This window comes from Rhinolophus sinicus, linkage group LG03, assembly GCF_036562045.2.
Source record: "Rhinolophus sinicus isolate RSC01 linkage group LG03, ASM3656204v1, whole genome shotgun sequence".
Classification (NCBI taxonomy): domain Eukaryota; kingdom Metazoa; phylum Chordata; class Mammalia; order Chiroptera; family Rhinolophidae; genus Rhinolophus; species Rhinolophus sinicus.
This window is the reverse complement of record NC_133753.1, coordinates 89,907,368-89,921,073: the sequence shown is the minus strand read 5'-3', so window position 1 is coordinate 89,921,073 and position 13,706 is coordinate 89,907,368. Positions and strand designations below refer to the sequence as shown.

Here is a 13,706-nt window from a genome sequence, read left to right as displayed (position 1 = left end):
TGACAAGGACTGAGCCAATTTAGGTGCGAATTTTCAGTCTAGAACTAAAGAAAATGTCCGAATGCTGTTGTTGTAAATAGATTATAGACTTTAAAGGCATAGCAGCCCCTCGGTAAAAAAAAAAAAAAAAAATGAGTAACGGCTGGTAAACACACCAGGGTTCCAATTCAGAGTACATGACACCTTCCAGTCTCCTGAAGTAGTTCGCCAAGGCTACATCCGCTGAGTTTTTACCCGGACTCAACAAAGAAGCCCTCAAAGCACAGCTTTGACGTCACTCAAGGACGCGTCCCAATCACGCCGCGTAGCGCAGTGACCCCACCCCCTCGAGCTCCATGCGGGGTCCACGCCACGCCCCGGGGCGGGGCGATGTCGAACCGAGGCGGGCTGGTTCAGTAAAGCAGAGGCAGCGGGGGAAGATGGCGGCTGCCGTTCCACAGCGGGCCTGGTCCGTGGAGCAGCTGCGCAGCGAACAGCTACCCAAGAAGGACATTATCAAGTTTCTACAGGACCACGGTTCAGATTCGGTACCAGAGGCGGCGGGGCGGCGGGGCTGGTGCGGCCGAGGGACGCCTCACCCCCCCCGGAGAAGCCCGTCCATTCCGTATTCCTCCGTGCCCCCGCCCTCGTCCTCCTGCGGCCGGTGGCCTGGAAGGCCGGAGAGGCCTCGCGTGCGCTCTGCGGCCACGCTCCCGCCCCTCCGGCCTGCCCTGCTTGGGCGGGTGGAGCAGCTGTACCGGTTGGGGTTCGCAGGGAGCAGTCGCAGAATTAGAACTTCATTGGGGTCCTTGAGTGAGGATGGAGGCCATGGGGGGAAAAAAGGAACCCAAGAGATACTGGTGGCCGAGGCGGGGTGTAGAGGACCCCGGGCTTGGATGAGACCTCTAGAGGGGAGTGCGGGCTGTTAGGGAAATGGGAAAGGATAGGAAGATTTTGTGCGAACGGTGTGTGCGATTTGTTTTTCTCATCAGTTACTAAATACTGAGTACTAACGCGTGTGATTTTTTTTTAACCCGTAGAATCCAGTTTAACTTTAAACTAATGGACCTTTATACATGGGGGAGTTAACATGTGCATTTCATGTACAGTGGCCTCCCATTGTTACAAACAAACCAAAAATCTATTTGGCATTCTTTATAGATACGCCTTGCATTTTTCAGCATAGTCTCCATTTTAATCACCGGTCTGTAGTCACAAGATATTTTTGTCAGACTTCTTTTTTTTTTTTCGGAAATTAAAATCATAGCTCTCAAATTGAACGACTGTACAATTTGTTACGCACGAGCTATCGCCCGCTATCGGAAATAGAAGCATCAGTCTGTGTGGTTTCTCTACAATGTTTTTACTTAGGTCTAAACTAGCATTTAGAAATACTGTTTCTGAGCTCTATTTGAGAAGATTGTAGTTTTTCACTTTGAGGGATCTTGAAAGGGAAATAAAATTGTTCTCCAACTTCCAGCTTCATTCTCCTGAATAATTATTCTGACATCAGCAAATACTTACAAAACATCTACAGCAAGAGCTATGCTCATTGTTTGGGGATAGAAAGATGAAAAAAAAAAATACCATGCTTCAGGGATATTGCTTTATACCATTTTACCATCTTGGTGGAATTATTTTAAGCTAGTTCATATTTCAACTGGAACAATAAATATTTAACATGCAATGCCTCGATACTGTGCTTCATTCATCAAATTTTTACAAAACAAATTATCCCAATATGGACTGTAATGTAAAACTGCCCCGGGTGGGACAGTTTCAAGGGATTTGGATATCAAAATATTTTTAAGTGCATTATTTTCCACTTACATACTTCAACCTATATTTGACAGTCACTATTTTATTGATCATAATATACCAAAGAGGTGTTTATATTTTGGATAGATTCCTAAAATCTTGCTAAAGAAATCACAATGCCAAAACAACTGATTGCTTCTATTTAATCAAAATAGCCTTATCAGCATTTATCATTTAGAACATTTCTCTAGGACAAGAAGAGTAAAAGAGAAAAATACAACAGTAATAGTGTTAGAAAAACTGCTTTATCAAAAGTTTTGAAAAGTCAGAAAACAACAGAGAAAGTAAGAAAATAAGGAATCAAGTAAGGTCCACAAGACAGAAAAGGAAACAAGTTATTAAAATCCCCATGTTACATGATTTTGAGATGAAGTTACATGATTTTGATGACGTCCCACTGCCAGCTTAGTCTAACATTTGAGAGAACTGTAATTCTACTGTGGATTATCCTTCCAACAACCCTCTGACCTATCTGCTGTTATTAATCTTCAACTATGATGTAGAAACTTAATCTTTAGGAAAGTTTAGTCACTTGTCTAAAATCAGCTAGGATTTTAACCCAGATGGTCTAACTCCACAGCCCATAAACTTAACCATTATATGCAGTGTTGTGTAACAGTGCTTCCCAGTCTGCAGAGAATGGGTTATAGATGTGTCAAGATAGTTGTGCCCAACATGGCTGGAGGCTCAGCCAGGGCCAAGGGACATCCTGCCAAGAGCAGCTTTGCCCAGTTACCAAAGTGTCCTTACTGTATAAATGTGCTTTTCTGAGAGTACTGTGATGGAAAAAGGATTAACACACCCGTGCGACCCATACGTAATATTACAGTTCCAGTTTTGTAAATCTCACAAATGCCCAGTGTCTTTAGATCTTCCAAAAGTCTTTTTTTGTTGTTACCAAGTAGGATATAAAATACAATGTTTGTTTCATTTTTTCTGTTGTTGGTAGTGTTGAAGACATAATTGCTAATATGAAAGGTCATTTTGCAATTTTAGACCCTTATATGAGGGAAATTATTTTGTCTAACCAGCTTTTTTCTTTATAGTTTCTTGCAGAACATAAGTTATTAGGAAACATTAAAAATGTGGCCAAGACAGCTAACAAGGACCATTTGGTTACAGCCTATAACCATCTTTTTGAAAGTAAGGTGAGCAGTATTTTATTTTATTACCAGAATATCTTTTTAGACACATTATTCCCCAAAATAAGTTTTAAATGCATTTATTTGCAAAATATGTTCAAGTTTTTACACCTGCAATTTTTCTTAAGTTTAATCATAAATGAACTGGCTGTCAATTCTAGAAAGGCTAATCTGCAGTATAGCAGGACATTTTGATATTTTGAAAGGGATCAGATTTAAAATAATTCCCTATTAGTTTAAGACGACAAATTCTTAAGGGCACCGAAAAATTGTAACTCTAAGGTAAGTTCCATTACCTGAACATATTAAGTATGTATTTACTATGAAATGGCCATCTTCCACAGAAAATAATCTTTATTAAGTTGTTTGAATACTATCCATGTCTCTGAGTCATGCATGGTTTTCGTTTCAGGATTTATATTGTGAGATGGCTTGAAGGTCATAATTTGTTGATTAAAATGCTTAGCATAAGATTTTTCCTTTGTTCTTAGGCAGTTTCCATGGATTTACATTTGAGTTATGTGGCCCACATTCATGGTGCAGATGTTCAGTGCATTGAGAGGCTGGAAATCTCCATGTCCCTCCTTGCTTTTAGCCAATCCTGAATGTGATAAACGTTAGAATGTTTTCCTTACAGCGTTTCAAGGGTACTGAAAGTATAAGTAAAGTGTCCGAGCAGGTGAAAAATGTGAAGCTTAATGAAGATAAACCCAAAGAAACCAAGTCTGAAGAGACTCTGGATGAGGTTTGTATAGAATATTGTCTTATTTAATTCTCATGTGAATTTGAGAAAAGTATTTGCTTTACAGCACTGATTTCTCATAGTAAGGGGTGGTTAAGGGTGGCCACTTCCAGTGAGCCAAACACTGATTTGGAGTGTATCTCCCTTAAGTCCACTGAATCAGGGGGGGAAAAGCCTAAAGTGGGAGTGGGAGAGGCGAAAACCGGAGCTTTACAGTTAGGAAGCCTTTCCTGTGAGATGCCTCTAGTTTTGTATTTTATATTGCCTCTGTCTGGCCAGAACTGAGCTTTCAAAACTATTTTTAGGTCCTGATTTTATAGCCAAGTTGGACTGAGTGTGAAAGAATCTTCATTTTGATTATTTTTAGCTTTTTCGAATGTACATGGTGTCCTTGGCAATAAAAATAGTCCAGGCCTCGCTATAGAGTGTGGGTTCATTTGTCTCATCTTTCCCACACCAGGTTTTATATTTTGTTACAAAGGTTTGAAAAACCAGGTAACACCACTTCTGCAAATGGACAGCCTTCATAGAACTAAGGACAGCTCGTAGAACAGCCTCAGTAGAACTGAATTGATTATAATCTTGCCCCTTTGATAAGATCTTGCTAACTAAGCTCATTCATTCCCAGCAGTCTCAGTTTCAGTGATGATAATCTAATAATATTAATTCTTATAAAGAGTTGGCCTATTGATAAGGTATAGCATTTGGGTATTTGTGAAAAAAGTATAAGATCAGATACAGAACTATAAATGTTTATATGACTAAAGCTAGTTAATGTGCATGATCTTTTCCTGTTGGTTGAAAAGCACGTATTAATGTTTATGGGTATGTAAACACAATAAAGCAATTTTGAGGTTTATCACAACTGTATTATTTGATAAATATTATACTGTGCAAATATTGAGCAGCTAATAAGGTAAATAGGGGTATACTAATTACTATAAGGGTTGCAAATGCAATCGGCAACATAGTTTACCTTCAAGACAATTAGAATGAGGGAGGTCTGAGGCAGCAGATAGTATATCACTAAGGTTAATAAAGTTACAAATAAAAGTTAAAGGCTGTAAGGGCTGGAGACTCTCTAGAGATGTCTTGTGAGGGTCGCAAACTATATCCTATATTTAAGGCCTCTTTTCATTTCATTACATTGAACTGGCCAGCCTGAGCCGCGTTATGTGCTCTCATCGTCTTCCTAGCACCTGGATTCCATAGCCTCTGGGCCAATACTTTGCTGATTCCCGCTGTCTGCTTTCTCTGTTCGGGCTTTGGGACTGCAGAGCAAGCAATGTGAAGAAAATCACAAAACTGTGTATTGGGCTTGGTATAAATTCATGCTTAATATCAGTGAAGCATTTTCTTGTTGCTCTGCTACTCAGCATCTTTTATACTTCCCCTTGTTCAATTCCACATCACATTGCCCATAGAAACTACTTGATGCTTTCTCATAAATTCTCAGTCCTCTTATTCCTTATGATATCCTCCTGGTTCTGTTACCAAAATGTTAACAGATACAGTTGTAACCATTCTCTTCTTCCCAGTGGAAAAGGTCTCTGAATCTTTGCCTTTTTCATTCTCATGTCTCCCTTAGGCCTAATGCTCTCAAACATCTCCCGTCTTTTTCAAATCTTTATTCCTTTTTGGTTCTCAAGCATTTCAAGGCCTCAGACCTGAGTGTTGGAAAAGTCACTCATCTCCTGCCTTCATTCTTTCTTCATCCATTCAGCTCCAAAATGACTGTTCTAGTAAGCTTTCTAAAATAATATTTTGTAAACCACACTCTGCTCAAAAATCTTCGGTAACTCTGTACTGTCTGGAACTGCGCTGTCCCATATGTGGCTACTGAGCACTTTGTAGCTACTCTGAATTGAAATTTGCTTTCAGTATAAAATATGCATTCAATTTCAAAGGCTGAGTATGATTTTTTTAAAGGAATATAAGATATCTCCATATTTTTTATATTGACTACATGTTGAAATGACATTTTAAATGTGTTGGGTTAGTGTGGCAACTTGACAACCTAAAATTACATTTGTGACTCTCATTGTATTTCTGCTGGACAGCATTCTTAATATTCAGTCTTCCAATACCTGGCCCTGCTCAGCATCAGATTTACTACTTCTATAGAAATATTGTTTTCCGGCCATGAATGTCTGCTCAATATCTACAATACAGAACTGCCCTTTCCCACTTTCAGACTTATTTCTTGTTGGGTGTGTCTTTCTCTTAACTTCCACCACTGTCAGTTCGGTTCCCGCTTTAAGACACAGGTCATAAGCTCATCGCTTCCTCTTGACGTTTTCACCATCCCAGATTTCTATACTTAACTGCATAAATTCTGGTAGCACATGGTACCTATATCATTTCTACTTTATTTTAATGTAAAGAATCTTGTGTAATAGCTCTTACTAGGTTTTCAATAAATCAGTTATAGCCAAGATATTTATTCTCTATTATGTATTAAATAGTGTTGAGGAAAGTTTTCAAGTATGAATGAATATTGGACAAGAGAGAAAGTGTAAGTTGAGGCAGGATGTCACTCAGCAGTCAGAAATGTCCATGCCAGTACTCAAGCCAGAATCTTGAGATTCAGTCCCTAGAACTCCTTCACATTTAATCACCAAGCTCTGTTGATTCTGCATACACGTATCTCAAAACGCTTCATCTTTTGTTATCCCCACTGTTAGCACCCTCCTGTAGGCCTAGACTACTCTATTAACCTCTTCCTAACAAGTGTCCTCACTTCCACTTTGATTCTCTATCCATTCCTCACACTGGGTCACAGTAATCTTTTAAAAACACTAATCTGATTCTGTAACTTCTGTTCAAAACTCTTAATTGGCTGCTCAATGACCTGAAGATAAAAACCCAGATACTTAATATGTGCTACGTCTTTCCTGCCTCATCTCATACCATTCTTTCCTTCCTTCCTCGGATTTCCATGCTCTTCCCTGCTATGAAAATGCTATTCTCTGTTCTAAACCTTCCCAATTATCACCTGAGTAACCTTCTCTTATCTTCATAAAATTTAAACATTGCTTCAGAGAAACCTCTCCCACCCTATAGCCTCTACTGGGTTAGGTCACTGTCATTCCCACCTTTGCATCACGTGCGCCCTCCACAGTCTCACAATATATGTAATTATACCCATGCCTATTATTCTCTGCTAGAGGGAGGGCCATGACCAGGTCTGCTCGCCTGTTGCCTCCAGTTTCCAACACACAGAACATGCTCAAATATTTCTTGAGTAATAGGAACAATTATGTAATACATTCTCATTTTTAGAGGCTATGATTTGCAACAGTTAATTGCAATTGAATGATGACACTCAAAGTCCCTTTATCTCGGGGACCAGGAGTACCTAGGTCAGACCCAGTCTTGGGAATATAGTCATTTCCTTACTTTGGACCAAGAAATTGCTGCAAAGTCAGGAAATGACCTAAAAGCCAGGTTCATTCAGGCACATGACTCCAGGATAGCCTTGAACTGATGTTACCTCTCACCATGAAGAAACCTAGCGTCAGATCAAATAACTAGAGCAGTGTTTCTCAAAGTGTGTTATACAGGTACCAGAAGTTCCAGGTGGTTTTCCGGCGTCATCAAAGCATGTATGTGGCGTCTCCTACTTAAAGATTCACAGTGTGTTAGCTAATGAGCTCTGAGAAGTCGTGCAGGATAGAGGCTATTTAACGTAGTGTTTCCCAAACTGAATTACATCAGACTCCTTTTCTAACAGTGTTAACGCCAAGGAATGAATGATCCATAAAACACTGTGAAACACTGAATGGAAGCTGTCAGTGGGCAGTTTGGCACCTTTACCATTAAGACTGAACCATAACCACCAATGTAATGGGTTTGCATTATTCTAGGACCTCTAATGTAGTAACACAACATGCCTAAGCCACTTGGGACAACAAATGAGAAAACAGTGGAATGACATAAAGATTTAAAATGTGGTCATTGTTTGCTAATCATACCTTATCCATTCAAATAATTACATGCAATTTCTTAATGATGTGTTAAAATATTCTGATATTCTCACATAATAAACATGTAGTCATTCTCATTTTGTGGCTTTTAAATTTTTTAATTAAATTATTTTCAAATTTGGGATAGTTTTTTGTCATCAACTATAATTTTTTTAAAACCATTTATTTTTCTGATAAAAACAACGTGCTATTTTTAAAATAGAAAAGGATAGAGAACACATTATATAATTATAATACCTAAAAATGAACATGTTTAAAACTCCAGAATGATTTTCTATGTGTATATTTAAATAGTAGAGATTTTACTGTAGTTAGACCTTTCTATTGATTTTTCACTTACTGTTATAAGTTTTCCGCATTATTAAAAATGGTATTATATTACCATAAAATGTGTTTATTTGGCCATTATGGATAATAGTGCATTGGAGAAATTCATAAAGATTTTTCCCTAAGTTACAAATTACTTCTTGAGCATATATTTGTATAAATATCACACTTTCAACATCTTTAAATTGCATTCCAAAGAGGTGACGCCAATCTACACTGTTACCAGTAGACACCTGACCATTTATAGTATTTCTTGGTAAAACAAGCTTGCAGTGGAGTGTCAGGGGGGAAGTTAATATTTACTTTTATAATGCAAATTGTACTCAAGCTGTAGATGTGACTCTTTTGATTCAGGGAGGCAGGCTAACTTTAGTTGCAAGTGCTCGTCCTTACTCTGCATTGGATGGGACTTTATACCCTAGCCAGGCCTTACTTTGATGGGGAAAAGACTGCCAGGCTACAGTGCATTAAATGAATTGTCTAATACCTGACATTCCATATGTGCCTGAGAGGAGGTAAAGTGGTAAGAGCATGGGCTTTATATCTAAGCTGACTCATTTCCAGTCCTACTCAGTCACTTAGGAGCTGTAGGACCATAAGTAAGTTCCTTATGTTTTCCTACCTGTAAAATAGGGATAACAGTGCCTACCTCACAAAGTAGTGACAATTAAAAGTTAATTTATGTTAAGCATTTGGAATAGTGCCTGGCACAGAGCGAGTGCTCAGTAGACACTAACTATTTTAACTATTAACATCAATATTATCATTATCACTATTATTTGCAATATTTTGGTATAGTTGAAAGAACAGGGGCTTTGGATTCAGACAATCCCAAGTCCATATTCTTTCTCTACTACTCATTAGCTCTGCTGCATAAATTCCCTGAACCTCAGTATCCTCATCTGCAAAAATGCAAGAAGGTGACACCTTTAGAGGATTGTCAGGATTAAGGGATTGTCAGGACTAAGGAAGATGTTTAATATCTTCCTTTCCCATTATTAAATGTTCTATACTGTAAAATTCTATATATCCTTGTTTGACTAAGAAATTGCTTTCCTCACAATATATAAAATCACCATTAATTAGATTAGCCTTTAGCTTTAAAAAAAAAAGACCCTAATCTGCTTTGTTCTAGGAAATATGCTTGTTAATGGTAATTTCTATAATCCCATTCATTGTGTGAACTTATTTTCTAGTTCATGAAGAGGCACAACATTATTCCTTCTAATTGGATATAATAAAAATAGTAATATCAATTATTGGTACTAAAACCACTCAAATCTTTGAAAATGTCACAGTGCGTTATTTAATGCTTTATGATTTTATAGGAAATAAGTAGTAATGCTATTTCTAACCTTGGGAAACAACTTGATTCATTTTATGGTTTCTTGAACAGTTAACAGAATCTTGCCAAAAGAACATTGGTTTCCAAAGAAGCTGGAGGTTTTAAAAATTAAATTATAGATATCCAAGTTACGAATATTCTCATCACAGACTTGAAATGAGACTTTTTACTCAGAGGTGAACCAGAAGCAAAATAGTTTGTTACTAAACCTGTGAAAGAAACTCTCCAACCAGACTTAGGTCACAGTTGGCTGTATAAGTAGTCTCTCTGTCATCCTTCTAAAAGAAGGACATGAGTGAATAACTGTGTGTTGTCTTTGTCTTAAGGGTCCACCAAAATACACAAAATCTGTTCTTAAAAAAGGGGATAAAACCAACTACCCCAAAAAGGGAGATGTTGTTCACTGCTGGTATACAGGAACACTACAGGATGGAACTGTTTTTGATACCAATATTCAAACGAGTAAGTTTAAATGTAATCTTATCATTTTGGCTTTAAAGCATTCCAAAATATCTAGATGAATGATTGGCAGCACCTTTTTATTGGCTGTCACTTTTTTCCAGAAGTCTTTTTGCACCTTTGATTAACTTGGAAGAGGTCTTCAGTTCACTGCTTACTGGCTGGGTAAATTAAGACCTCTTGGCCATTGAAAAGCAAAAAAATAAGGAAGCTTAGTCTAAACTTGGTTGATGTACCAAAGCAAAGCTTTGGTATATTAATATAGAAGGCAGGATAGTGTGATGTTTAAGTGGAGTAAATATAGGCCCTTCCCCTTGCTCCCATGTAGACCATAATGGTTTTTACATTAAAAATTTTGATAAATTACCTGGTTTTCTGAATTTTTGTTTCTTTTCAAATGCATGGCATGATAAATTCTGAAATCACTTTAAAGACTTAAATTCCTGTTTTTCTATTGGAACTTAATCGCATCATTAATTATAAGGAAAATCTGTTTTACAGGTTCAAAGAAGAAGAAAAATGCCAAGCCTTTAAGTTTTAAAGTTGGAATAGGCAAAGTTATCAGAGGAGTAAGTAAAAAATGGCAATAAATCGATAGAGATTCTGGCACATGCTACTTGTGGCATGGTGCCATAAAGAATTAGGATTGGGGCTATGAGGAAAACCATGTTTGTGTCTGACAGATCAGCACTGATATCACTAACTGATTGATCTGGCACAAGTTAAGGTCTCTGGGTCTTGGTTTCCCCATCTCTTAAAATAAGGACAGCACAGCCTACCTCAAGGCTGTTAAAAGATTAAATGAACATAACTAAAAGCATGTAATATGTCAGACTCAAATATTTCCTTCCACCCTACCCTTTATTTTTTTCATCAAGTCTTAGAATGTTTGGCTTTTTAAATTTGTCTTTAAGATTTTTGTAAGATGTTACATAGCTATTGTACCACTTGTACATGATCAAGAAAGGTGAAATACCTACTCTACTGAAGTACTGATAAAAGCAAGTTTGTTCTGTAGCCTTCTCACCTCTCACAACCTAAGCTCAAAACCAGAAAATCTTTCAAACATAAGCATGTCTTTACCCACTTTTACTTATGAGAGGTTAACAGAAGGAAATTGAGAAAACAGAGTTGGGCTTCCGCTGTATTGACCACTGCAGTGTACAAAAGGAGATAAAAGAGCAAGGCCGATTATCAGCTTCCCTGGATTGGGTTGTCAGGCTGGGGCCCACATGTTCTTTTAAATTGTCTTTACTCGGGATATCAAACATTAATAACTGAAATGCACATTTAAATGCAGTTATGAGAACCCTCACTGTTACTCTTTGTACTGTGGGTAAGTCCTAAAATATGGTTCAATCATATCCAGAACCCAAAATAGAATATAAAATATCTTGAAACTTAAGGTTTAATTAAAAGTAACCTTAACTGCTACCTGATTACACCAAGTTGATAGCAACTATGTATCAACTGTGAGCTCTTTTTCTATGACTAATTTGCTTACTGGTAAATTTCTTGTAGTTAATCATATTTTTAATTTCCAGTATGTGACAGATATATCTGTATCCCTTGAACTTTATGTGATTGTTACATTTCAACACAGTATATATTAGTATTACATTCTGTATCCTTGCACCATGTTGATTTAACTGTTTTTGGTAACTGCTTTTAAGGATCCAAATTTGGACAAAATGGAGGGGTAACCCAGAAACATCTATCGTTTCTTTGAATAGTTTTACCTTCTGCAAAAGATCTTAATGTTCTAACACGTAGTTTATGTACTATAATGACTCCACTATTACAATTTGGTTAAAATACTTTGAGTACTTACTAATTTATCCCTATAAAAATAAATTCAGAAGTTTGTCCTGATAGCAAAGCATAGCAAAATTTTTATGATACTGCTTATAAACTGGTTTCCGTAAGTACGGCATGTTACAGTTTACAAAAGTACTTTCACATTATATCATTTGAGTATTATACTAAAAAATAGTTTAATATATCCTTTTTTTCTATTGAAATAAAGGCCAGTGATTTGGGGACTCATCCAATGACACTATCTTAGGACCTAATGAAATCTAGTTACAGATTTTATTATGTAATTTTGGCTTCTGGTTTTGCATGTTATTTTTTTGCAAAGTATCATTAGTTTTGATTTTACTGTCTTGCCTTTAGTGGGATGAAGCACTCTTGACAATGAGTAAAGGAGAAAAGGCTCGACTAGAGATTGAACCAGAATGGGCTTATGGAAAGAAAGGACAGCCTGATGCCAAGTATCCTTTTTTCCTTTGTAATTAAAGAAAAATCACTAAGAAATACCACCTGAAGGTCTGAAACATGCTGTCTACGTTAATGTCCAGGTTAGGAATCCTGTCCAGACCAGTCTCCCTGACTTAGATGCTTTTGTTCTAAGTATTTATACTTGAGCTAGAATCTACCGTTTTTTCCCTCTTATTCAAGCTCTTAATTTTCCAAGACTTAAGCTGTGAGGTTTTAAGTTTTCCTCTTTGAAAGGCAATTGTTCATATATGAAAAGTTTACTTCAAGGAGTTAAGATGCCCAATAGAAACAACTATAGCAAACTGTAGGATGCTATAGCTCATGGTAATTTTAAGCTACAGTGTAATTATAAATAAGTACTGAATGCTAAGAAATGGACCAGCACATGTTGGGGATTACCAGTTGTGAAATGAAGACCACAGGTCCACCATACCGTGTGCGTTTGTGATTCCTACTGATAACAATACTTTTCTGATAGGCCCAGTTTGTGAACAACAAACAAACAAAGCAAAAAGACCCATGATTCTAGACCATTCTGACCAGAACATTCCAAAAGCTAAGTGGGAAGGTATTTTTTTCTCTTGTTGGTTCCATTCCTATTGGACTAGTTGGACCAGGTGGAGTAAGTTTGAAAAAAAAATTTTTTTGAAGTTCTCTCTCCTCTTATCAGTTAAAATTATTTTGGAATACAGTAGTCTCTTCTGAGCCTATCAAAATCAGATGGCCAACCGCAGCTCCCTCTTGTGTGAAGAATCCCACTCTTCTCTAAACTCAGCATCTTAAAATACATAGCAAGTAGCAGGTACTACCTCATATGAACTTTGATTTAATATATACCCAGCTATATTGAAATCACGTTTTTCCTTTTGTTTTTTGAGTACTGAGTAGCAGTCTTCATTAAGTGGTGGCTAATTTGGGAGTACCAGTGAGGCGTCCAGGTCAGGTAAGGAAGATCCTAGTCCAGGCTAAACTTAACCTAGTCAGCCTACAATCACAGAGATGCCTCTACTGTGAACCACTAAGCCAGTATGTGCCTGTGAACCAACTGTAAAGCCCTTCTCTTTAGAGTTAATTACCAATATCCAGTGTACATCTAATTTTAGACCAGGGTTACTGGGAGTGAGGGGAGAAGCAATTTTTATTATGTTTACCTTGACTTCTTCAACAGAATTCCACCAAATGCAAAACTCATTTTTGAAGTGGAATTAGTGGACATTGATTGAAATAGCAATGCTTCAGATTTAAAGACATCAGCAATGGCCTTGAAGAAGCTTATGTAAATAATTACACCTGGTTACTACTATTGTAAGGGAAAAGTCAACTGAAAGATTCAAGAAGTTAGAACTTGTTTACTTGATCCCCCAACTTTTAAAAAATGTAATCCGTTATAAATCCCTGAAGTTTAAAATATTTTACTACAGCTGTGTAAAATACTGGTTAAAGAGAACTCATTTTCCTTTTACCTCATGTTGTTAACTAAAAGGCTCAATAAAAATTTATCCAGCATCTTGATTTGTTTGGTGTTGATGTATTAATGTTCTGATTAGGTTAACCAGGGCTAAGACTTCATCCAACTAGGGAGTAACAGGAAAATTGGACACTCTGCCAAGGACAACTCATCTTAAAAT

General features: G+C 37.3%; 1 protein-coding gene across 1 annotated transcript; it reads left to right on the top strand.

Moving 5' to 3' along the window:
• The first annotated feature begins 368 nt into the window (after window positions 1-368).
• FKBP3 (FKBP prolyl isomerase 3) lies at window positions 369-13,590 on the top strand. The gene is made up of 7 exons (XM_019751721.2): window positions 369-527; window positions 2,844-2,945; window positions 3,577-3,684; window positions 9,666-9,801; window positions 10,300-10,367; window positions 11,974-12,071; window positions 13,247-13,590. The coding sequence occupies exons 1-7, from the start codon at window positions 420-422 to the stop codon at window positions 13,299-13,301; spliced, it is 675 nt and encodes a 224-aa protein (XP_019607280.2). The 5' UTR covers window positions 369-419; the 3' UTR covers window positions 13,302-13,590.
• Window positions 13,591-13,706: the final 116 nt, after the last annotated feature.

What these genes read in the sequence shown, in the direction of transcription:
- FKBP3 (XM_019751721.2), top strand. Translation starts at nt 420, where the DNA reads ATGGCGGCTGCCGTTCCACAGCGGGCCTGGTCCGTGGAGCAGCTGCGC. An exon ending in CTGAAGAGACTCTGGATGAG is followed by an intron (nt 3,685 to 9,665) that starts GTTTGTATAGAA and finishes CTTTGTCTTAAG; the next exon opens with GGTCCACCAAAATACACAAA. An exon ending in TGATACCAATATTCAAACGA is followed by an intron (nt 9,802 to 10,299) that starts GTAAGTTTAAAT and finishes TCTGTTTTACAG; the next exon opens with GTTCAAAGAAGAAGAAAAAT.